General features: G+C 59.5%; 2 protein-coding genes across 10 annotated transcripts in view; both read left to right on the top strand.

Annotated features, from left to right (window-relative positions):
* The window catches only part of CELSR3 (cadherin EGF LAG seven-pass G-type receptor 3), a 28,208-nt gene extending 14,976 nt beyond the window's left edge, over nucleotides 1-13,232 (top strand). For 2 of the 6 annotated variants that reach the window (XM_003818392.6, XM_024928056.3), the window contains 19 exons: nucleotides 123-217; nucleotides 410-619; nucleotides 877-1,072; nucleotides 1,342-1,497; nucleotides 2,759-2,924; nucleotides 3,430-3,597; nucleotides 3,819-3,945; nucleotides 4,038-4,244; nucleotides 4,478-4,652; nucleotides 4,859-4,971; nucleotides 5,396-5,475; nucleotides 6,014-6,137; nucleotides 6,608-6,724; nucleotides 6,807-6,955; nucleotides 7,224-7,333; nucleotides 7,682-7,840; nucleotides 8,167-8,367; nucleotides 9,133-10,018; nucleotides 11,461-13,232. In XM_003818392.6, the coding sequence (XP_003818440.5) occupies nucleotides 123-217; nucleotides 410-619; nucleotides 877-1,072; nucleotides 1,342-1,497; nucleotides 2,759-2,924; nucleotides 3,430-3,597; nucleotides 3,819-3,945; nucleotides 4,038-4,244; nucleotides 4,478-4,652; nucleotides 4,859-4,971; nucleotides 5,396-5,475; nucleotides 6,014-6,137; nucleotides 6,608-6,724; nucleotides 6,807-6,955; nucleotides 7,224-7,333; nucleotides 7,682-7,840; nucleotides 8,167-8,367; nucleotides 9,133-10,018; nucleotides 11,461-11,488 (3,467 nt within the window). In that variant the 3' untranslated portion in view covers nucleotides 11,489-13,232. Of the gene's footprint in view, nucleotides 1-122; nucleotides 218-409; nucleotides 620-876; nucleotides 1,073-1,341; nucleotides 1,498-2,758; nucleotides 2,925-3,429; nucleotides 3,598-3,818; nucleotides 3,946-4,037; nucleotides 4,245-4,477; nucleotides 4,653-4,858; nucleotides 4,972-5,395; nucleotides 5,476-5,703; nucleotides 6,138-6,607; nucleotides 6,725-6,806; nucleotides 6,956-7,223; nucleotides 7,643-7,681; nucleotides 7,841-8,166; nucleotides 8,368-9,132; nucleotides 10,019-11,460 lie in introns of those variants that run through there. The other 4 variants (XM_034956377.2, XM_008971704.3, XM_055109883.2 and 1 more) reach the window with 3 other exon arrangements.
* An 835-nt stretch (nucleotides 13,233-14,067) lies between these two features.
* Nucleotides 14,068-23,931, top strand: SLC26A6 (solute carrier family 26 member 6). Of its 4 annotated transcripts, none has more exons than XM_008971708.6 (21): nucleotides 14,068-14,304; nucleotides 16,025-16,183; nucleotides 16,270-16,409; nucleotides 16,576-16,686; nucleotides 17,264-17,415; nucleotides 17,615-17,779; nucleotides 17,858-18,010; nucleotides 18,353-18,435; nucleotides 18,519-18,666; nucleotides 18,939-19,052; nucleotides 19,144-19,221; nucleotides 19,500-19,595; nucleotides 19,679-19,785; nucleotides 19,946-20,015; nucleotides 20,943-21,035; nucleotides 21,116-21,223; nucleotides 21,617-21,709; nucleotides 22,602-22,778; nucleotides 22,969-23,023; nucleotides 23,300-23,436; nucleotides 23,655-23,931. In XM_008971708.6, the coding sequence occupies exons 1-21, from the start codon at nucleotides 14,282-14,284 to the stop codon at nucleotides 23,667-23,669; spliced, it is 2,277 nt and encodes a 758-aa protein (XP_008969956.2). In that variant the 5' UTR covers nucleotides 14,068-14,281; the 3' UTR covers nucleotides 23,670-23,931. The 4 variants fall into 4 exon arrangements, with proteins under 4 accessions (XP_008969956.2, XP_054965862.1, XP_008969958.2 ...); XM_055109887.2 differs by having other exon boundaries at nucleotides 14,146-14,304; nucleotides 17,858-17,896; XM_008971710.6 differs by having other exon boundaries at nucleotides 14,146-14,304; nucleotides 17,858-17,896; nucleotides 22,599-22,778.
* The last annotated feature ends 126 nt before the right edge of the window (nucleotides 23,932-24,057 follow it).

The raw sequence follows: 24,057 nt of genomic DNA, 5'->3' as shown, positions 1-24,057 counted from the left end.
TAGATGCTCATGACTCTGACTTCTGCCTCAGGGATTCCCCCAGCATAGGAGAGGGTGCTGCGGTTATCTCCTCAGCAAAGGTATCCAGGCCCCAGGCCTGACCAGGGGTTGCCTGCCTCCAGGTGCTGCTGTGCGGCTGTGTGATGAGGCCCAGGGTTGGCTGGAGCCCGACCTCTTCAACTGTACCTCCCCTGCCTTTCAAGAGCTCAGTCTGCTGGTGAGACTGCCCAGACCTTTTCCTGCAACCTAAGACCTTCCTTGGCCTGTGGTGGGCCCCAGATACCACACCCTAGCCCTTGAACTCCTGAGCCTTTCCTGGTTGCCCTTTAATCTGGCAAGCCTTTCTCCCTGTGAAGCTTTGGAGGAAGGCCTAAGGGACCACAGAGCAACCATCTCCTTGTCTTGGCAGCTGGATGGCCTAGAGCTGAACAAGACGGCACTGGATACCATGGAGGCCAAGAAGCTGGCTCAGCGGCTACGGGAGGTGACTGGCCACACTGACCACTATTTTAGCCAAGATGTTCGAGTCACTGCCCGCCTGCTGGCCCACCTGCTGGCCTTCGAGAGCCATCAGCAGGGCTTCGGGCTGACAGCCACACAGGATGCCCACTTCAATGAGGTGGGGCTGTGCCCTATGTTCTCAGTGCCTTGGCCCCCCAGCTCCCAGCCTCCTGCCCCTGGATCCCCAGCTCAGGTTCCTGCTGTCCTCTTGGGAAGTGAAGGTCCTGGGCTCTCCCTCTGTCCTTGTCCTCTCCAGCCCCACCCCCTTGCCTGTTGGAGCCCCTCTGAGCACCTGTCCAGACCTCTCATGCCTGCCCTATCCCCTCATACATCCTCACCACCTGGCTGAACCCAATTCTATCTCTATCTTCCCAGAATCTGCTGTGGGCTGGCTCTGCACTGCTTGCCCCAGAGACAGGGGACTTGTGGGCGGCGCTGGGGCAGCGGGCCCCTGGGGGCTCCCCAGGCAGCGCGGGGCTGGTGAGGCACCTGGAGGAGTATGCAGCCACACTCGCAAGGAATATGGAACTCACATACCTGAATCCCATGGGGCTGGTGACGCCTAATATCAGTGCGTTGTGGGTGGGGTAGGGCGGGGCACAGCAGGGGGGCCATGAAAGGGCAGGTACCTGAAGGTCCGAGGGGCTGTGGCTATCAATGCCAACGTTAATGGCAGGAGACTCAGCCACCGCCCTCAGCGTTTTGTAGGGACAGGCTCCGAGCTGGTAGCACAGAAAACAGATTGTGGGACTCAGGTGCGGGATGCGAGTAAGAGGGAGTAGAACCCTTGGCAGGGGGAAGAGGTCCATGATGGGCCTCCCCTTTCTTTCTCCTGGGTAGTGCTCAGCATTGACCGCATGGAGCACGCCAGTTCTCCCCGGGGGGCCCATCGCTACCCTCGCTACCATAGCAACCTTTTTCGAGGCCAGTATGCCTGGGATCCTCACACCCATGTGTTGCTGCCTTCCCAGTCCCCACGGCCATCCCCATCTGAAGGTGAGAGCCCCTGGGGGACCCCTGGGCCAAGTCCTGTCTCTCTGTCCCCCCAACCAGATACTATGTTGTCCTCCTGCCAGTTTTCCCCTTTCTAGACCTCCCCAGTGTCAGACCCTCCCACATCTCCCCTCCACCCTCCCTCCCACATTTCCCCTCCACCCTCCCTCCCACATCTCCCCTCCACCCTCCCACATCTCCCCTCCACCCTCCACCCTCCCACATCTCCCCTCCACCCTCCCTCCCACATCTCCCTTCCACCCTCCCTCCCACATCTCCCCTCCACCCTCCCTCCCACATCTCCCCTCCACCCTCCACCCTCCCACATCTCCCCTCCACCCTCCCTCCCACATCTCCCTTCCACCCTCCCTCCCACATCTCCCTTCCACCCTCCACCCTCCCACATCTCCCCTCCACCCTCCCTCCCACATCTCCCCTCCACCCTCCACCCTCCCACATCTCCCCTCCACCCTCCCTCCCACATCTCCCCTCCACCCTCCCTCCCACATCTCCCCTCCACCCACCACCCTGCCTCCCACATCTCCCCTCCACCCTCCACCCTCCCTCCCACATCTTCCCTCCACCCTCCACCCTCGACCCTCCCATATCTCCCCTCCACCCTCCACCCTCCCACATCTCCCCTCCACCCTCCACCCTCCCACATCTCCCCTCCACCATCCACCCTCCCACATCTCCCCTCCACCATCCACCCTCCCACATCTCCCCTCCACCCTCCCTCCCACATCTCCCCTCCACCCACCACCCTGCCTCCCACATCTCCCCTCCACCCTCCACCCTCCCACATCTCCCCTCCACCATCCACCCTCCCACATCTCCCCTCCACCCTCCCTCCCACATCTCCCCTCCACCCACCACCCTGCCTCCCACATCTCCCCTCCACCCTCCACCCTCGACCCTCCCATATCTCCCCTCCACCCTCCACCCTCCCACATCTCCCCTCCACCCTCCACCCTCCCACATCTCCCCTCCACCATCCACCCTCCCACATCTCCCCTCCACCCTCCCTCCCACATCTCCCCTCCACTGTCCACCTTGCCACACCTTCACTTTGTCAGACCCTCTCCCTCATCACAAATGACCCCTCCCAGGCCTTGACTGTTACTTTCTGGGTTCATGCTCCCTGCACTCCCCAATTCTGCTCCTGCAGGGAAGAGACCCCCATGCTTGATCGGGTTCAGAGCTGGGTTGGTGGGTGCTTTGGGTCAAAGGTCACTGACAGAAGCTCCTCCTTCTCTCCTGGCAGTTCTGCCCACAAGCAGCAGCATAGAAAACTCCACCACCTCAAGTGTGGTCCCCCCACCAGCCCCACCAGAGCCAGAGCCTGGGATCTCCATCATCATTCTCCTCGTTTACCGCACCTTAGGGGGACTGCTCCCTGCCCAGTTCCAGGCGGAACGCCGAGGTGCCAGGTACTCAGGCCCCTCACCCCTGAGCTTCCTGCGAACTTCTCAGCCTGGCAGCCCCTTTTTTGGTGGGTAGATGCGTAGGTTCACAACACACAGAGAGGAGCACAGCTCCAGGGAGCCCCATCCTTGCCGGGTTCTGTGTGAATCTTATTCTCTGGAGTTGTGCAGAGTGACAGAGCCACAGGCTGACAGACACAGAGCCACACACAGGAGGGATCCATGAGCCAGGTACAGACAGACCAAAGGGCTGACAGAGACAGACAAGGACAGGCTGACCGATGGGGGTAGGAGGGAGGGCAATCAGAGGCAAACAGTTGCAGGTCCCCTGGAGCTGCTCAGCCCCTCAGCAGCCCAGCAGAAGCTGGAGGGATTCTTAGAAACAGCTTCCACTCTGGGGACATCCCAGACCCTGGGTCAGCCCTGGCGAGTGGCATGAAGACGGGGTGAGGCAAGCAGGCTGAGCATGGGGAGGTCAGCAGTGTGTAAGCCCACATGGGTGTCTCCCCAGGCTTCCTCAGAACCCCGTCATGAACTCCCCGGTGGTCAGCGTGGCTGTGTTCCACGGACGCAACTTCCTAAGGGGAATCCTGGAGTCCCCCATCAGCCTAGAGTTTCGCCTGCTACAGACAGCGAATCGGAGCAAGGCGATCTGTGTGCAGTGGGACCCACCTGGCCTGTGAGGACCCCCATTCTGGAAACCCTTGGTCCCGTTAGCCCTTGGGAGGCCAACTAATAGTCCCAGCCTTCCCCTGGGGCCCCCACTAGTGCTGTTGTGCAACCCGGACCATGAGGAATGCTGTACCCCAACTCCAGGCACCCTCAGCCCTTCCCATGATCTCTCACAAACCCCTGCCTGACACTGGGTCACAGTTGTGTCTAACTGCCCTGTGGCTGCAGGGCGGAGCAGCATGGTGTGTGGACAGCACGGGACTGCGAGCTGGTGCACAGGAATGGGTCCCACGCACGGTGTCGCTGCAGCCGGACAGGGACCTTTGGGGTCCTCATGGATGCCTCTCCCCGTGAGGTGGGGCTGTGTTCAGTGTCCCAAGGAAGTAGGGGGTCAAAGGGACACGGGGATTCTGCCCAACAACCCATCAACCATCCCTGTCTCTGTAGAGGCTGGAGGGCGACCTGGAGCTGCTGGCTGTGTTCACCCACGTGGTCGTGGCTGTGTCTGTGGCTGCGCTGGTGCTGACTGCAGCCATCCTGCTGAGCCTGCGCAGCCTCAAGTCCAATGTGCGTGGGATCCATGCCAATGTGGCAGCCGCCCTGGGGGTGGCAGAGCTCCTCTTCCTGCTGGGGATTCACAGGACCCACAATCAGGTGCAGGATCAGGGCCAGGGAACTTGTGTCCTGATGACCCTACTGGCCCAGGAGGCCTGGGGCCAAAACTCAGGGTCAGAGGTCAGGGATGCTCAGGTTGGGGCCAGGGTTTTCAGCAGGATGCTGGGGTAAGATATTGTGGTTTAGGGGTGAGAGGTGGGAAGCAGATGCCTGGGGTAGGGGTCAGAGGTGGGTGAGGCAGGAGAGGTCCTGACACGCCCCCCTGCCCTCAGCTGGTGTGCACTGCAGTCGCCATCCTCCTGCACTACTTCTTCCTCAGCACCTTCGCGTGGCTCTTCGTGCAGGGGCTGCACCTCTACCGCATGCAGGTTGAGCCACGCAATGTGGACCGCGGCGCCATGCGCTTCTACCATGCCCTGGGCTGGGGCGTCCCTGCTGTGCTGCTGGGTGAGGGCTGTGACCCCCAACCTCCAACCATCACATGGCCTGACCCCTTACCCTGTCCCCACTCCTGCTCATGACCCCCAACCTCAAACCCCAAGCCATCTATTCATGGGGTTGCTGCTCTGCCCTCACCCATGCTTTCTCCCATACATGGGCTGGTCAGCAGCTCTGGAACACACACCCTCAGTCCTACCCTTTCTCTTCCCAAGGCCTTGCTGTGGGCCTGGACCCTGAGGGCTATGGGAACCCTGACTTCTGCTGGATCTCAGTCCACGAGCCCCTCATCTGGAGCTTTGCTGGCCCTGTTGTCCTGGTCATAGTGGTGAGTGCCCTGGACTTGGTGCCCCCTCTGTACTTCCCTCCCTCATGGGGGGAGGAGGTGCAGTGGACTCAGCTGAGGGCGGTCAGGTGGCATTCTGCAGGCTTCCTGGGCTCGGCCTTCATTTTTTCTGTCCTCTGGTCAGTAGCCACCCCCATTCAACTGGCATGGAGATGGGGGCGCGGGGTCAGAGATTCAGTTGCCTGTCCCTGCCTCTGTCTCTGCTTCTCTCTCTCAGTCCCTCTCTGGTTCCCAATTTCTTTTTCTGTGATGCTAAGCTCCTTTGGTGTGTGTGTATATGTGTGAATTTCTCACTGGTTCTGCCTCTCTCCATGAATCTTAGTCTCTCTCTGTCTCTCATTGCCTCTCTCTCTCTCTCTCTCTCTCTCTGCCCTGCCCGGCCCCACATGTCTGGCCGTGGGTCCAGATGAACGGGACCATGTTTCTCCTCGCTGCCCGCACATCCTGCTCCACAGGGCAGAGGGAGGCCAAGAAGACCTCTGCACTGTGAGTTGGCTGGCTGGAGGAAGGGGGCTTCTCAGGATGGCAGGTCCCTCCTGGGTGGGGTCTGGGGCCCCCAGATCTTCCCTGGTGCAGGTTGGGCTCCAAGTTCTAGATGAAGGAATGAAGTCACACCTGCCCTGACCTGTGGTCCCTCTCTGGCGCCCTCGCTATACTGTGACCCCACATGTGCTTCTGCCCTGCTGTCTCTCCTTGTCCTCTGGGTCCCCCCAGAGTCTCCCATGGCCTGGGTGGCTCACTTTGCCCCCTGCCCTGTGTGTTCCCACCTGTCTTCCGTGCCCTCCCTTGTGGCTCCCATACCCCTGTGTTTTCCCCACGTGTCCTCATGGCTCTTTGACTGCTCTCCTGCTTCTTTGTGGGACCTCCCATCTCCCCCAGTGTCCTCCAGAGACCTCCATGTTCCCGTGTGAGTTCCTTTTTTTCACGTTTCGTGTGTGGCCCCTGTGTGTCCTCCCGTGTTCCCTGCATGAGTCCTACATGAGCCTTGCACGTCCTCCTGTGTCTTCCCATGTCCCCACAGCAGGACCCTTCGCAGCTCCTTCCTGCTGCTTCTGCTGGTCAGTGCCTCCTGGCTCTTTGGGCTCCTGGCAGTCAACCACAGCATCCTAGCCTTCCACTACCTCCATGCTGGACTCTGCGGCCTCCAGGTGACTCTGGTGCCCCTCCCTTGCCCCAGAACCAGGTGGGCCTTCAGTAGGCTGGGGCCATCCCTAGGCAGACGTTGACCCTAGGCCTGGAGCTGACTCTTACTGGATAACTTTGCCAGGCTGGGTACTACCCCAGAGCAGACACTGGCCCTAGCTGCTGCCCCCAGGCCTGGAGCTGACTCTAACTTAGGCACTGATGCCAGACTGAGTGCTGATCTTGGATCGACCTTCACCAACACCAAGGCTCCCGCCCCCTTGCTGATCCACACCGACCTTACAGACTCCAGCCACTCCTGCTGCTCCAACCTCTCCCCTGCTGACCTTCCCCAACTCCCTTACTGAGTCCCGCATGGGCTCCTCACTGACCCACACTAGCCTACAGTGACTGACCCCATTGCTGACCCACAGTGACTTATACTGGTCCCTGATTGATCCCTGCCGACCCTGCTTTGACCCTCGCTGACCCACAGGGCCTGGCGGTGCTGCTGCTCTTCTGTGTCCTAAATGCAGATGCTCGGGCTGCCTGGACGCCAGCCTGTCTGGGCAGGAAGGCAGCGCCTGAGGAGGCAAGGCCAGCACCTGGGATGGTGAGTCGGGATGGGGGCCCTGAGAAGCCAGAGTTTTAGGCTGCTTCAGGGTTGGCTCACACTCTGTCCCCACCACCCCCAGGGACCTGGGGCCTACAACAACACGGCTCTCTTTGAGGAGAGTGGCCTCATCCGCATCACTCTGGGCGCCTCCACTGTCTCCTCTGTGAGCAGTGCCCGCTCCGGCCGGACCCAGGACCAGGACAGCCAGCGGGGCCGCAGCTACCTCAGGTGAGAGGAAGAGCCTCCTTGTGAGGGAACACTCAGCTTAGTCCAGCCCCACCTTACCAGGGCTTGGCTGACCAGGTCCTAGGGCGGGTGGCTCCACCCATCTTGGCCATCTGGGGCCCTGCTTCTGCCTCTGCCCTAAATGCTTCCCACCACACACACCCAGGGATGCCATTCCACCCGCAGCTGGCTGTGCACTCAAAGACACTCCAGCCTCCAAGGCACCCCATCACATCCCTCTTTCATGGTGGGGGGGCTCCTGCTTTTCCAGGGACAATGTCCTGGTTCGACATGGCTCAGCCGCTGACCACACTGACCACAGCCTCCAGGCTCATGCTGGCCCCACTGACCTGGACGTGGCCATGTTCCATCGAGATGCTGGTGGAGTTGGGGCCTGGGGCAGGGAGGAGGGAGGCAGAGGATCTCTCCCCATCCCCTTTTCTTCTACCCCATACTGGAAGCAGTGGCTGACTGGGGTGGGACGATCTCCCCCAGGGTCCCTGCCTCAGGAGGCACCTACCTCTCCAGCCCTGGTTCTCCCAGTCCACTCCTGATTCGTCCTTCCCTCTGATAAGTCCCAGCCCTTCGGCTGCTACCTCCACTTCAAGCCCCGGTTCCTGTCCCCAACCCTAACCCCCTTGCTGTACCTACCTCTAGACCCTCAACTCCAAGTTCCCTTATCTCCAAGTCCCTTACCTCTGAAAGTACTTCTGACTTTCCCAACTCCAGGCGCAGACTCCGACTCTGACAGTGACCTGTCCTTGGAGGAGGAGAGGAGTCTCTCCATTCCATCTTCAGAAAGCGAGGACAATGGCCGGACGCGGGGGCGCTTCCAACGGCCACTCTGCCGGGCAGCCCAGAGTGAGAGGCTCCTCACCCACCCCAAAGGTGCCAGGCGCCCTCTGACCCCTTGGGTGACCAAGGGATGCCCCATTTGTTATCCCTCCAGCTCCCCATCTTTCCTGCGGTTGGGGTTCATCCTGGTCTTTCTGACCCCTCAGTCATCAGGTTCCCCAACTTTTAGTCTCTGTCCACCTCCAGTTAAGGGGAGGGAGCTCACCAGTCACCCCCACCCATTGATCTCTGAGGAGATACCCTCCTGTTCCCACCTCTGCTCAATGAGAACAGCCAGGGTTTCAAGGGTCATTAGGGTCAGGGGTCATGAGTCACTGGGATCAACCCAGAAGCTCCTGTAACCTGCCCTGGCTCCACAGATGTGGATGGCAATGACCTCCTGTCCTACTGGCCAGCCCTGGGGGAGTGCGAGGCAGCCCCCTGTGCTCTGCAGACTTGGGGCTCTGAAAGGCGCCTGGGGCTGGACACCAGCAAGGATGCAGCTAACAACAACCAGCCAGACCCGGCCCTGACCAGTGGGGATGAGACTTCTCTGGGCCGGGCCCAGCGCCAGAGGAAAGGTACAGTCCCTGAGCCCTGGCCCACACCGCAGACACGCTGGGGGCTGCTCATGCCCTGAGCCAAGGGATTGCAGCTTCCTCATCCCAAACTGAGAGCTCTTCTTACTCTGACCTAGGGCGCTTCTGCTTCTCTAGCCTGCTTCACGGTCCTCAGGGACTGCTCCTGTCCTGACCTGGGAATTCTCTGTCCCCCTCTACCCTGGCCAGCACCACAGGGGGACCACAGGCGACCACTCCTGCCCCAGCCCATCTGTTTTTCAGAGACCCTAGGAGCTGCTTCCCCCTGCCCCCCACCCAGATCCCAGAGCCCGTGCTCTGATCTGGAAGATTTCTGCCCCCTACTCTGCTTTTATGGGGACCCAGAGAAGAGGTTTCTGCCCTCACCCTTGCATCACAGGGACCCTGGGGACTGCTCCTGTCCAACCCGGGGGGTTCCTGCATTTCAGCCAGGCCTGTATTGTCAGGACCTGAGGGCTGCCCCTCTTCTGACCTCAGGGAGTTTGCCCCATCCCCTGCACCATGAGACCTGCCCGCCCTCCCCCTGCCCCGGGACCACAACTGGAAGATGACTGCCCTTCCACTCTGACCCCTGTCCTGCTGCCTCTCTGGGACCACCAGGGTTGCCTCTGCTGCTCCCCAAGGGGTTCCTGCTCCCATCCCTGTGTTGGAAGGATCCCAAGGGCTGCCACACCCCTAGACTCAGCAATTCCTGCCTGCTCTCCCCCTCCCACACAAACCCTGCCCCCCATTTTCTTCCTCTCACAGGCATCCTGAAGAACCGGTTGCAATACCCACTGGTGCCACAGACCCGAGGTGCCCCTGAGCTGTCCTGGTGCCGTGCAGCCACCTTGGGCCACCGTGCTGTGCCAGCTGCCTCTTACGGTCGCATCTATGCTGGCGGGGGCACGGGTAGCCTTTCACAGCCAGCCAGCCGCTACTCTTCTAGAGAACAGCTGGACCTGCTCCTCCGGCGGCAACTGAGCCGTGAGCGACTAGAGGAAGCCCCTGCCCCTGTTCTACGTCCCCTGAGCCGGCCAGGGTCCCAGGAATGCATGGATGCTGCACCAGGCCGACTGGAGCCCAGAGATCGGGGCAGCACCCTGCCACGGAGGCAGCCACCTCGGGACTACCCTGGCACCATGGCTGGCCGCTTCGGGTCACGGGATGCGCTCGACTTAGGGGCACCTCGAGAGTGGTTAAGCACGCTGCCTCCGCCCCGCCGCACCCGGGACCTTGACCCACAGCCCCCACCTCTGCCCCTGTCTCCCCAGCGGCAACTCTCAAGGGACCCCCTCTTGCCATCCCGGCCGCTGGACTCTCTGTCTAGGAGCTCGAACTCTCGGGAGCAGCTGGACCAGGTGCCTAGCCGGCACCCCTCACGAGAAGCCCTTGGGCCACCCCCGCAGCTGCTCAGAGCTAGGGAGGACTCGGTCAGTGGCCCCAGCCATGGCCCCTCCACAGAACAGTTGGACATTCTTTCCTCCATCCTTGCCTCTTTCAACTCCTCGGCCCTCTCCTCTGTGCAATCTTCAAGCACACCCTTGGGCCCTCACACCACTGCCACACCTTCTGCCACAGCCTCTGTGCTTGGGCCCTCCACGCCACGTTCTGCCACATCTCACAGCATCTCGGAGCTGTCGCCAGACTCAGAGTAAGTATGGTCCAGCCACCTGCTTGCACCCTCATCAGCTTAGGGCAACCTCCTATGTGCCCTGCCCTGTGTTCTGCCACAGAAGGGGATGAGGGCTGGCAGACAGGTGTGGGCTACCCCAGGCTCAGCACAGCCAGAGGGCCACAGGCTGGGGACAGGAATCTGGCAAGAAATGGGGGTGTGACTAGCAGGGACTTGCTGGCTGTGTGACTGGAGCCAGCCAGCCTTCCCAGCACCTCCCAGGCTAAGGAGAAATAGGTGTCATCCGATGGGTTGAGCTAGCGGATGGGAGGGCAGGAGCTGAGGCCTAGAAGTGGGAGATGACCTGGAATATGCAAGGGGCAGGGAGGAGAGCAGGAGGCCTTGCTTGGGAAGGTTCGCCTAGGGGGTCATATAGGACAAGGAGAGGCTGGAAGTGGTGCCAGGATATACCAGGCTGAAGGGCTTGCTTTGTTGAGGATAAATCATTCATTCATCGATGTATTCAGTCAACATTGAGTTCCTCCTGTCTGTGGACACTTTGGGGTGGGGCTCACAGGAACTGAGTTGGAACCTGGTTCATCTCGGGTATGTGTGAAGCATCTGTGGGGAAGGGGATGGCGGACAGACCCAGGAAATAGCTGGATACACAGGAGTCCGAGAGGGACTGGTGGGAGTGGGGAGGAACCAGGAGCTTCCAGGTCTCTTGTAAGCCAAGAGGAGAGTTGAGTTTCAAGGAGGAGAAACAGCTGGGTCAGGCTCTGGGGGTTTGTGGGGTAAGAGATGGCTTGGGGAGGAAGGGGGCCCTAGGGGTGGGGCAGGGGATCAACAGAACTGAGCAGGACCCAGGGCAGAGAGAGGACAAAGGAAGGAGGAAAGAGCAGGGGTTTGGGGATCCTGGGGCTTGGGCACTGAGGGCTGCTGGGGGCTGGGGACCAGAGGGAGCTAACCCACGGCCTGGGTCCCCCTGCAGTCTAGCTTTGGGGTCTGGCTGTTTGGGAGGTAGACTAGGGACTGAGCAGGGGTCCAGGCTCTGGAGTCGCACAGGTTTGAGTTTGAGCTCTGTGTCTTACCTTACTAGCTGCGTGACCTTAGGCAGAGGCAAGCCTTTCTGGGCCTCAGTTTCCTCATCTGTAAAGAAGTCTGTAGTAACAAACTCTTTGAGATGTGGAAATCTATGAGATAATATCTGTCAAGTGCTCAGCATAGCATCTGTAAACAGTAGGTGCTCTTGAAGCACTTAGAGAAAACACCTGGGCAGCCAAGGAGCCTTGCTGAGTCTAGGGGCGCGGAATGGAGGACTCTGAGAACCCTGGAGTGGGCATGAAGGGGCTGGGAGCTAAGAGGTGAGAGCAATGGTGGAGGCAAGGGAAGCAGCCAGGCCAAATGTGGTGGGGGAGTCCAGAGCCGCCTGATTCGGAGTCCTCTGGGCATCAACCTCTGATTTCCTCATGTGCCTCCAGAGTTCCCAGAAGTGAGGGTCACTCCTGAAGGGATGACGGCGTGGACGAGGAACAGCTGAGGGCGACAGAGGATCTAGGCTAACAGGAGAGACTCCAGGAGTGGGGGCAGATCCCAAGGCAGCCTCCTGCTCCCCAGTGGTGGGTGCCCCAGCTCTACCTGGTGTGGCAGGGCTGAGGCTCCATGTGCATCTGTGAGCATGCGTGTGACAGGTGCAGAGACGGGGGACTGGAGGGAGACTTTTATACGTTTTGTACCTTTGTAACCAGAGAGATGCTTATGTTATTTTTCAGCTTTTCTGTCTCCTGGGGGGTTTGAGGCTGGGCTGGGAGGGGGAGGGAGATAGAGGGAGAGATGCAGTTTGACCCCATTTGGGTCCTGAGCAAACCCTATGCTCATCTCTCTCTCCTTCCTGGGGTGGACTCAGATGGGTGGGACACATGCCTTCCTCCCCCTATTCCACCCCCAAGTTGATCTGAGTATCGTCAGGGGCCCAAAGTACAGAATTGTTCTTTGCTTTTTATTGAATGCTCCAAAGGCCAAACTTCTGGGGCTGGGGGTTGGTCTTGGAAACAGGGGTCCTCTGACTTCCTCATGGGGGCTCGCTCATACCGCCCCTCCTGGTGGATGTGTGTGTTTATTATGTGGAGTCCCTGCCACTTACTGCCTTATGACCTAGGACTGATGCTGTGGGGTGCTGGTGGAGCAGCTGATGTCGTGTTTACAGAGCAAGGCTTCCCTGTCTCCCACGGGGAGGGGCTCGGGCCTCTAGTCAGACATTCCTGCAGAGGGTCGGTGGAGGGGTCATTCACCTGCCCCTGCAGCAAGCAAAAGTTGTCTGTGGTGCCATTTGATTCCCTGACACTGCCCCCTGCTTGAATTGATTCTGAAGGGTAGGGTGGGAAGGTGAGCAAAGGGAGCAGAAACAAGGGAATTCAAGACCCAGAATGTAGGTGCCACTGCCTCCTATGTTTACAGGATCCTCCGTGGCCCTAGGCACCTGGGCTGCAGGAAGTGACTCCGTTCCACTCCTCCTTTATTCCCTTAAAAAGGGAAAAATGACTGTTACGACCCTGTTCACAAAACTCTTACTTTTGCTATTTTGTCTGCTGTCCAGAACTGAAGACTTTAAAATTTTGTTACTGTTTACAAGTCCAGATTCAAAAAATGTTTTTACTTTGTTTACAACTCAAAACTTTGAGTTTTACACTTTGTTTACAGTAGATAACTTTTTTTCCTTTGTTTACAAGTGAAAGGTAGGGAAAGTGGGAGAGGGACTTGGAGGACCCACCTGTGAGGACCCTGACCTGGCCATCTTGAGGGGTTTTCTCTAACCCCCAGCTCTCCCAGGCCGAAGGTCAGCCTTGAGTCCCGTTTAACAGCAGACCCAGAAGACCTTGAGAGTAGGCGTCCTCTAACCACTGGGGAGAGTGGCTGTGCAGGGTTGGGGGGTGGTCTGTGCAGACACCTCCTCACCCACCACCCCATGCATACTCTTGGGAAGCAGTTTCCTGGGAGATTAGAAATTCTACTTCCCTGACTGGAGCTAAATCCCACCAGCCAGGACCCAAACTCTCCTTACCGAGAAGGACCCCAGCTCTTGAAGGGCTGAGTGGCCTGCTGGGGGTGGGAGGGTGTCTTTACTATGTCCTAGGTTTCGTAGATGCCCCTCTCTGGGGTTCCCCTCCTCCAGCCCAGCGGCCCTCTTTCCTGTCTGTGTAAATTGTTCCGTGAAGCCGCGCTCTGTTTTGGGAATAAACTTCTATAGAAAACAGTTGTTGCCTTTTCCTGTTGGGGGCTGGGGAGGTAGGATGGAAGCTGTGAATGATTCAAGCCAGACTGACCTTTGGGAGGAATCTGAGCCCCTCCCAAGAATATCCAGCTATTTTTAGCCCATTTCATGGCAGATCTCTTTCACCTTGAAATCTGGCCCCTCACTTTGTGATTGGGGCCTGATGTTGGAGCACAGGTGCTGAAAATAAGGTGCTAAGGGAAACCTCCCCGCTGGTCAAGGCAACGGCAACAGGACTTCCTAATTCTTCAGGGTCCGCAGCCCTGACCCGGCATTTTTTGCCCTCACCTGCGGTGAAACCAACCTGAGGAACTGCTCTTGCAGTTCCTGCCTTGCCCACCCAACAGCACTGACCCCCACCATTCTCCTCGGCGGCCCGCGCAGTAACCTTCTGGGAGCTACGTCCGGGCTGTGCTTAGTGCAGCGGAGGGGATCCTCCAACCATTTCTGGCCTGGGTGGCCAGAGTTAAAGGGGAGGACTTGGGGACCGTCGGCTCCGGGTCTCAAAGAGATGCGTAGTCGCAGAAAGCCTGCGGGTGGCGCTCTCAGCTGAAGGCAAGAGAGGCCCCACAGACCTGGATCCCCTACGAGTTAAGGCTGGGGTCACCGGCCAGTGGAGTTTCCTTTTCCCACTCCGTGAGCACCTTCCGCCGAGCCAGGACCTGGGATCAGCTCCAACCTACTCAGGGCCTGGGGGCGCGACTGCGGCCAGCCCGGCGCGGGTGCTTAGTTCCAGTTCTGCAGTCCCATCCAGCTCCGGGCAGAGGGCCGGGCGAGCAGCGAGAGGCCTCATAGGCCAAGTCGCCGGGGAGGAAGCGGTTAAATCCTCCTTCTCCAGTCTCTCCCCGCCCGGCGCGCGCCACTTAGGCCCCGCCCCAGCGCGCTGATTGGCCCAAGCCTCCCCGTCCTGCCCCGGGATTAGCCCCCGGGAGAGCGCAGCTGGCCTCACCCGGTCCCGGCGCCGCCTTCCGGAGCGTAGCGGCCTCTAGCCAGAGCAGCAGGAGCAGCCCGCACCGGACAACTTGCGAGCCATGGGGCTGGCGGATGCGTCGGGGTGAGTTCAGCGCACATTCCCGGTAGTCCCGCGCGAGCGCCTCGCTGGAGCAGGCATTCTCCGCTTGCGACGCCTCGGTTTACCTCTGCCGATTTTCTGCAGGCGGCTGCCCCTCTGCAGCAAGGGGTGGGGGCGGGAGCCGGCGCGACCCCAGTCCCTTGGGCTGTGCGGAAAGCCGCTGGTGTGACGCCCGAGGGCCATCCCGGGCCACAGGGAGGCAGCTGCGTGCGGAGGAGCCCGGCCAGGAGATGTGCCGGCGGGGGTGCGTGGGGGCCGGGAGTCCCTGGCAGCGGCCCGTGGACTAGCTGCTTTCAGCTGAGTCCCGAGTCCACCCAGCTCCACTGACCCCGGAGTGAGCGCTCCGGCCTTTCTGGCCCCAGTTGCCTTCCTACGGGGAGGGGCCAATGATCAAGGCTCCGCCCTCCAAACGCGGGTCCCAAGTTGTCGGGGGAGGGAGCCCTTTAAGAAGACCTGAGTGACTCACGTAGGAAAGGAGAGGGGGCTCTACGATCTCCTTGAGATAGCGGTCCCAAGAGTCTCTGAGGATCTTCCTTGCACCCACTCCACACTCCTCCAACAGTACAGCCAGGTTAGAGGCGCTTCCCAGGTGAGTTCCTGTCCCTCAAATGGGATCCTCTCCCCAGGTCAGGGCTTTTCCTAGATCAGAACTTTCCTGACTGGTGAAAGCTTCCCCAACAGGCTAGAGTTTTCCCCCAGGTAAGATCCTTCTGTGAGATCTATTCCCAGGTGACAGCTTTTCCCCATTCCACGTGGGAGCCTCGCCCCAGGTCAGAGCTTTCTTTATGGGAGAGTACCCCCCAGGTGAGAACCCTCTCCCTCTAGGTCTTTTCTTCCCATGTGAGATCTTTCTCTGACTTCAAGTAGGTGCCTCTGGGCAGAGGGAAGATTCCCCCTGTATCAGAACTTGCCAGGCTGGTAAAGATTCCCTGGTAGGTCAGAGATCCCTCTAGGTGAGATTCCCCTTGAAAGCTTCTATTCCCAGGTGAGCTCTTTTCCCCACTTCAAGTGGGTACTTCCCTTTCCATGTGGGAGCCTCTCCCTCTAGGTGAGAGATTGCCACTCCAAGAGCAAGCTCCTTCTCAGGTGAGAGCCAGTCCTTGGCTTCCCCGTAACAGGCCTGAGCCGTCTACAACCTGAACCCTGGGGCTGGAGGCCCAGGGGCAAGCTTGGCCCCAACACTTTCCTTCCCTTAGAGGGGAGGGTCTCATCTGAGGCCTGAGGCTTGGGAAAGGAGTTGCTTGAGGAGCTGGACCCCTGGTTTGCTGGACCCCTTCCCTGAGTGTGCTCTCAGCCAGCAGTGGGCTCCCGGGGCAGCTGGAGGAGGACCTGGGGACTGGACAGGGATTGGCTAGGGGAGAGGGACTGGGTGGGGGAGGGAGCAGCCTGGGACCTGGACTGGTAGAACACTCAGCACTGGGCTGCCACATCTCGGCTGGAGGTATAGATAGTGCTCATCCTGCAGTCCCTACTTGGGGGACTTTGTCCTAGAAAGAGGCTTTCTCACCAGCCAAAGTTCAGGTACTGCCCCTGTCTGAGTTTGGACATGTGGCCCACAGATGCCAGCTGGGGGCTGGAATACTGTACCTTGATCTTAGGGCCTGGAAAAATCAGGTAGGTAACTCTCTGGTCCTAGGTGGAGGTGTAGGGGAGGTTGGGCCAGGGATGCCTTCACTGTGTCTCTCTGGTCTTGCCACCCCAGACCGAGGGACACACAGGCACTGCTGTCTGCAACACAAGCAATGGAGCTGCGGATGCGAGACTACCACATGGAACGGCCGCTGCTGAACCAGGAGCATTTGGAGGAGCTGGGGCGCTGGGGCTCAGCACCTAGGACCCACCAGTGGCGGACCTGGTTGCAGTAAGGCCAAGATTGGGGCCTGGGGGCGCTGGCGGGGCCCAGGTAGCCCCTGTTCCTGACACCTACCCCTCATATCATGTCCCTAGGTGCTCCCGTGCTCAGGCCTATGCCCTTCTGCTCCAACACCTCCCGGTTTTGGTCTGGTTACCCCGGTATCCTGTGCGTGACTGGCTCCTGGGTGACCTGTTATCCGGCCTGAGTGTGGCCATCATGCAGCTTCCGCAGGGTGAGCCACCTTCAGTGCGTCGGCCTGGAAACCCTGTGGTCTGTGATGCCCAAAACTGGGGCCATGACCTCTACCTTGGAACTATGGCACCTAACCCAGGGCTGGGATTCCCTTATCGTTTCAAGATCTGCTCTCCAGGCCCGCACTGCTACCATTCTACCCCTAGGCTTGGCCTACGCCCTCCTGGCTGGATTGCCCCCCGTGTTTGGCCTCTATAGCTCCTTCTACCCTGTCTTCATCTACTTCCTGTTTGGCACTTCCCGGCACATCTCCGTGGGTAAGTGGAGGCAGGCCTAGCCTTCCAGGAGGATGCCCACATCCATCATGGAGGGCAGGGTGAGGGGGCACTGAGCAGGGCAGGAGCGGCTGGGGAAGAGGGCAGCATTGGTGCTGCATCCCTGGGCTAGCCCACGAGTCATCCCCAGGCAGGACTAGACCCCTGACTGTAGGACCACAGAGGCAGGTGACCTCAAAGCCCTGGCTCCAGGAAGATGAGAGTGGGTGAGGCAGCCCAAGGGGCCTGGAACTTGGCAGAGGCCTGAGCAGCCTGAGGCCAGCCCTGACCCCTTCCCTACTCCACAGAGAGCCTCTGTGTCCCGGGACCAGTAGACACAGGTGGGACAGGGTAGATGAGACAGGGCCAGCATTTCTAGCCATGCTTAAGGGCCTGTGAGCTCAGGGTTTACTCCTGGCCTGGCCAAACCTGAACCGCCAGCACTGTCCCTGTTCATGCAGCCATAATCTGAGTACATTTGTCCAGAACTGGAAGTCTCCTGGCCTCTCTCTTAAGACCAGGGCTCCAGGGCAGGGCAGTGTGCTCTCCCCTTCAGACCTGCCCCGTGCCGTCCTTACAGGGACCTTTGCTGTCATGTCTGTGATGGTGGGCAGTGTGACAGAATCCCTGGCCCCGCAGGCCTTGAACGACTCCATGATCAATGAGACAGCCAGAGACGCTGCCCGGGTACCGGTGGCCTCCACACTCAGTGTCCTGGTTGGCCTCTTCCAGGTGTGGAACAGTCAGGAGTATGTGCCCCCCCCACCACTTCTGCTCCCACCACTGTCCTGTCTGTACTCCCCTGAGTGTCTGACCATCGTCGTCCTCCTCTTGCCGTCTGCTCATCCCCCTCCCATCCCACTTGCCCTGCGCTCCTCATTAGCAACCCCAGGACCCCTGCCTCTCCTGACTGCCCCTGGTCACCCCACAGGTGGGGCTGGGCCTGATCCACTTCGGCTTCGTGGTCACCTACCTGTCAGAACCTCTTGTCCGAGGCTATACCACAGCTGCAGCTGTGCAGGTCTTCGTCTCACAGCTCAAGTATGTGTTTGGCCTCCATCTGAGCAGCCACTCTGGGCCACTGTCCCTCATCTATGTGAGTGAGGGTAGGGGGAGGGAGGGGTAGGTGTGCCCCATGGCCTTGAGTGCTAGCTGTGACCTGGCCTCTCCTCAGACAGTGCTGGAGGTCTGCTGGAAGCTGCCCCAGAGCAAGGTTGGCACCGTGGTCACTGCAGCTGTGGCTGGGGTGGTGCTCGTGGTGGTGAAGCTGTTGAATGACAAGCTGCAGCAGCAGCTGCCCATGCCGATACCCGGGGAGCTGCTCACGGTTCGAGGGCCAGGGAGTGGAGGGCAGGGGAGAAGGGCAGGTCAGGCTGGGTCCCTGCCACGTGGGCAGCCTCCTGTATTTGAGGGCCAGCTGGAGGGGGGCTGGGAGGGTTCTTGGGTATTGTGGGGGGCACAGCAGAAAGCCCCTATGTTGGTTTCTTCCTGCCCCTGACAGCATCTCCCCATAGCTGAAATGGTATTGCCCGTCTCTCACCCTACTTGACTTTTTCCCACCCTCGAAGAAGGTTTTGCCCAGTATCTCCCTCCTCACCTCACAGTGGTTTATGTGTCCCCCTGACCATGATGCCAGCACCTGCCTCCCTGACTCTGTCCTCTCCCACAGCTCATCGGGGCCACAGGCATCTCCTATGGCATGGGTCTGAAGCACAGATTTGAGGTAGATGTCGTGGGCAACATCCCTGCAGGGTGAGCTCTGGCCTCCATCAGGTTAGGGAGGGTTGGGCAGCCAGGACAGGACCTTGCTTTGGCCTCACAGATACCTCTCACAGGCTGGTGCCCCCAGTGGCCCCCAACACCAAGCTGTTCTCAAAGCTCGTGGGCAGCGCCTTCACCATCGCTGTGGTTGGGTTTGCCATTGCCATCTCACTGGGGAAGATCTTCGCCCTGAGGCACGGCTACCGGGTGGACAGCAACCAGGTCTGGGTGATGCGGGATGTGTAGGAGGCATCCAAGTGTATGGAGGCGCCAGCAACGGGTGGGGGAGGAACAGGTGGGACACAGGGAGACAGCAGATGTGCTGAGGCCACGTGGGGGACTGAGGGTGGGAGAGCAGGACGTGTGGGACAGCATCCAGTCTCTGGGGGCCACTTGGTGGGGATGGAGATTGGGGATGCACAGGCCTAGATACAGTGGAACAGTGACCAGCCACTTCTAGGAAGTCTTCTCACACCCGTACTGTCCCCCGTCAGGAGCTGGTGGCCCTGGGCCTCAGTAACCTCATCGGAGGCATCTTCCAGTGCTTCCCCGTGAGTTGCTCTATGTCTCGGAGCCTGGTACAGGAGAGCACCGGGGGCAACTCGCAGGTGGGCTTTGGGTGTGGGCATGGGTGTGGGCATGCACACTGCTTTGCCTGGGGAAGGTGGTCTCTCCCCTGCTCACCCCCTCCCCGAACAGGTTGCTGGAGCCATCTCTTCCCTTTTCATCCTCCTCATCATTGTCAAACTTGGGGAACTCTTCCATGACCTGCCCAAGGTGAGCCCCCACCCAGCCAGGTTTCAGGTCTTGGCCAGGCTAGGCCTCAAATCAGCCAGTCTAGGTTCAGGCGAGGGGTGGGGACACAAGGTTAGGTTCTGTTTTTCAAGGCTGAGATCTTCAAGGTGAGATTTGGAGACAAGGGTCAGGGGCTGGGTGGGGGTTTGTGTCTGGGGTACTGCCTGAGTGCTTGGGCTTAGTCTGGCTTTGCCTCAATGAGGAGGGTTGTCAGCATCGGGTGCCCTCAATGGCCCCTGGTGGCACTGTCCCCACCCCAGGCGGTCCTGGCAGCCATCATCATTGTGAACCTGAAGGGCATGCTGCGGCAGCTCAGCGACATGCGCTCCCTCTGGAAGGCCAATCGGGCGGATCTGGTGAGTGCACTGGGAGCCCAGGGCAGGGACTGGGCAGCCCCATGGCTCCTCACCACCCTCCAACCGCTGCCCTCTGTTCTCAGCTTATCTGGCTGGTGACCTTCACGGCCACCATCTTGCTGAACCTGGACCTTGGCTTGGTGGTTGCGGTCATCTTCTCCCTGCTGCTCGTGGTGGTCCGGACACAGATGTGAGTCCGCCATGTTGGTCCCCTCATTCCAGCTAGTGAGAGAGTGCCACAGGGCTCCCCGCAGCTTTCCCCACATCTCTGGGGACTTCAGGCTCCTTCGGACCCCTCCGTTATCCCCTTTTTCTGCCCCCTCTTCGTGCATTCTCTCTCTCCTTCACAGGCCCCACTACTCTGTCCTGGGGCAGGTGCCAGACACGGATATTTACAGAGATGTGGCAGAGTACTCAGAGGTGAGTGTCAGGGGCTGAGCGAGATGGTGTGGATGGGGAGACGGAGGAAGAATGAGCCTTTGTGGATTCATTCCACACTTGGCCAGGGAACTGGGGGCTGAGGATACTTTGGCTTTGGTCTTTGGGATTTCAAGGGAGGAGTTTAGGTCTACGACCCCCTCTAGAGGTATGAAGGGACAGAGGGAGAGTGGACAGAAATGGGTCTGGGGCTGGGGAGGGGTCTGTCGTGGAGTCAACAGCACAAGCTCCACCTGCAGAGCAGCCGTGGGTCAGAGAGCCGGAATGGCAGCTCCCTGGGGCGCCAGGTTGGAAGGGAGGCATTTCCTGATCTGATCAGTGGGGTTACTAAGTCCTCAGTCATCCATTTATCTCCTGAGAGGTCTTGGGCCAAGTGCTAGGAACATAGGTGGGGGGCTCTGGAATAAAACAAGGCTGTTCCCTGCAACATGGGCACAGTGCAATTAGGCAGTGCGGGGAGGAATTAAGGGGTCTGAGACATGGGAGAGGATGAGGGGGCAGCCCAGCCCTTACCATGCATGCCTGGAGCCCAGCAGAGACCCGGGCTGTGACCTGAATGGGGTGGGAGCGGGGAAGGTCTGATTGATATGACAGCCTAGGAGGACCTCTGTCTGGGTGCAGAAAACAGAACACAAGGCAGGGGTTGGAAACTCAAGAGAAAGGTTAAGAGCCTGTGAAGCCTGCCTGGGTGGTGGCAGGAGAGGTGGGGAGGGAGAGGCACTGTGGGGGGATGGGGATGACACCGTCGGGCTTGTGGCCTAAGCCCCTGGGAGGGCCTGGACTGCAGCCTGGGGAGCAGAGGGCTGGGCGGTGGTAGGCACTGGGCACACTAGGGAAGGAAAGGCAGGAGAACAGGATGCAGCCAGGAGAGAGGAGATTCAGCCACCACCAGTTCTGCCTCATCCCCAGGCCAAGGAAGTCCCGGGGGTGAAGGTCTTCCGCTCCTCGGCCACCGTGTACTTTGCCAATGCTGAGTTCTACAGTGATGCGCTGAAGCAGAGGGTGAGACGGAGTCCCCAGGATGGGTGTCAGGCCCCAGCTCCCAGAGAGCTCACCAACCCTTCTCTGATGTTTGCCTCCAGTGTGGTGTGGATGTCGACTTCCTCATCTCCCAGAAGAAGAAACTGCTCAAGAAGCAGGAGCAGCTGAAGCTGAAGCAACTGCAGAAAGAGGAGAAGCTTCAGAAACAGGCAGGGCCCCTTTTGTCTGGTGACCCCCATCTCCTGCCCCGTTCCCTGCCCCAGCCTTTCTCCTGGCCCCCGACTCCTCCCTCGTCCTCACTCCTCATCCCTTCCCCTTTCTCCCTCATGCTCCCAGGGACCCTGCTTCACTCCCCTAGCAGGTCCGGGCTCTAGGCAGCATTTTCTCTCCCATCATCTGAACCAGTGACAGTGAGAACCGTCACAGTCCTCTTCCCTTTCACGGCTGTTCCAGGAGCTTCAGCCTGGCTGCTGCAGGTCCCACAGCTTCTGGTCCTGGCCCACCCACCTGCCCAGCACCAGGGGGCATCACCAGGCCTATGTAACATGGCTGTCATGGCAGCCCGGCTAGCTGTTTCCCATTCCCTGTCTTCCCTGGTGTAGGCTGCCTCCTCCAAGGGCGCCTCAGTTTCCATTAATGTCAACACCAGCCTTGAAGACATGAGGAGCAACAACGTTGAGGACTGCAAGATGATGGTGAGACTGGAGGTGGGAAAGGAGGTGACAGCTGTGAGCTGCAGAGATGCAGGATCCACATGTCTCATGAGGAATGCCATGGACCCAGCAGCTGTGGGCTCGAGGGTGTTGCGCCGATGGCAGGAGGAGTGGGGAGGCTGGATCAGATATTCTTCAGGGAGCGTCGTGATATGCCACAGAATCTAGGCTTAGATTCTCAGGCCTAGATGAAGACCTTGAATTTGTAGATCCCAGAGACTTACCCCAGAGTCTGCTCATGGGTAGAGGAAAGGGATTGGGTATATGGGGGAAAATCAAGGGGTCAAAGGCAGGCGTGGTGGTACGCGCCTGTAGTCCCAGCTCTTCGGGAGGCTAAGGCGGGAAAATCATTTGAGCCCAGGAGCTCGGGGCTGCAGTGCGCTCTAATGGTGCCTGTGAATAACCACTGCATTCAGCCTGGGCAATGAAGCGAGACCCCGTCTCTAAAAAAAAAATTGAGGGGTCAAAGAGGATGCCAAACTTAATTAGAGACTCAGACAGGGCAGGGTGCCGAGGTGTCTGCATGCGTTTAATGTGGATGCCTGTGTCTATTCTGGCCTGCTCCTGGGCCCCCTCCCCACTCAGCCCTGGCTGATGAGAATGGGACAGGGACTCCCTTCTCGTGTCCCTGTGCAGCCTCGGCCCAGGAGGTAGCAGAGCAGTATATGCACATCTGGGTGTGCCCTCCTGCATGTCCCCACACATCTGTCATTCCTGTCTTTGCACACCTATGTGACTCCCGCATGTTTGTGTCCTTATGTGTCCCATGCATGCTCCCCATCTGACCTTGCGTGTTCTCGCATGTCTGTGTGCGGCCAGTCCTGCCTTCACTCTCTCATGGGTGGCCCTGGCAGCATGTCTGGCTCCCCAGCAGGTGAGCTCAGGAGATAAGATGGAAGATGCAACAGCCAATGGTCAAGAAGACTCCAAGGCCCCAGATGGGTCCACACTGAAGGCCCTGGGCCTGCCTCAGCCAGACTTCCACAGCCTCATCCTGGACCTGGGTGCCCTCTCCTTTGTGGACACTGTGTGCCTCAAGAGCCTGAAGAATGTAAGGACGGGGGCAGGCCAAGGCCCCTCGAGCTTCCACACTGACCCTGTAATTTGCCCTGAGAGCACTCCCAGCCTCTGACTCCCCAAACCCTCAAAGCTCCCCTTCTAAACTCCCTCCCCAAGCCTGCCCGAGCCCCCCTCTGAGTCCCTGAGCCTCCCTCTGAGGCTGGCCCCCTTTTCCGCTACAGATTTTCCACGACTTCCGGGAGATTGAGGTGGAGGTGTACATGGCGGCCTGCCACAGTGAGTAGGGTGGGAACAGCAGGAGGGACCTGGGAAGAGGGTAGGATACTTTTGGCCAAGGGGTTTTCCAAGTAGCACAAGGAAAAAGTCTTTCTCTGGAACTGGAGGTCAGAGGTGTCCTGGGAGACAGGAGTCCAGGGTTACAAGTGATGTGGATTCAGCTGTAGCCTCAGGGGTGGAGGTCAGGGGTGATGAGGTCAGGGCATTCTGTTGGCTCCCGGGAGTTGAGTTCCTAGAGGTTCTGAGAGTCAGGGGAGGCCTACTTCTTGCCCACAGGCCCTGTGGTCAGCCAGCTTGAGGCTGGGCACTTCTTCGATGCATCCATCACCAAGAAGCATCTCTTTGCCTCTGTCCATGATGCTGTCACCTTTGCCCTCCAACACCCGAGGCCTGTCCCCGACAGCCCTGTTTCGGTGAGCCGACCTCTGGCCTGCCGAGCTCTTTTTTGTTAATCTATTGCTTGTCCCCACCCTGGCCCCAGCTCCAGGGAGTCTTTCCTGGTGGCCATGGCTCTGTCCCCAGTGGGCCCAGTGCTTTCTCCGCTGTCTTTGGATAAAGCTGTTCCTAGGGGCGGGGGTTGGTCTGTGTCCTTTGGAAACTGACTAGAGCCTCCCCTCCTCTGCCTGCTCAGGTCACCAGACTCTGAACATGCTACATCCTGCCCAAGACTGCACCTCTGGAGGTGCAGGGCACCCTTGAGAAGCCCCTCACCCCTAGGCCGCCTCCAGGTGCTACCCAGGAGTCCCCTCCATGTACACACACACAACTCAGGGAAGGAGGTCCTGGACTCCAAGTTCAGCGCTCCAGGTCTGGGACAGGGCCTGCATGCAGTCAGGCTGGCAGTGGCGCGGTACAGGGAGGGAACTGGTGCATATTTTAGCCTCAGGAATAAAGATTTGTCTGCTCAACTCCAGGCTCTGCTGTGGCTTGGTGGGGCCCTGGTGGTGGGTGGTCCACAGCTGTGGCTGCTGACCCTTCCTGTGCCCTGGAGGTGAGATGGGGCAGAAGGTGTAGGAAAGACTCGGGAGGTTAGG

This window comes from Pan paniscus, chromosome 2 (assembly GCF_029289425.2).
Source record: "Pan paniscus chromosome 2, NHGRI_mPanPan1-v2.0_pri, whole genome shotgun sequence".
NCBI classification, from domain to species: domain Eukaryota; kingdom Metazoa; phylum Chordata; class Mammalia; order Primates; family Hominidae; genus Pan; species Pan paniscus.
This window is presented reverse-complemented; position numbering and strand designations above follow the sequence as displayed.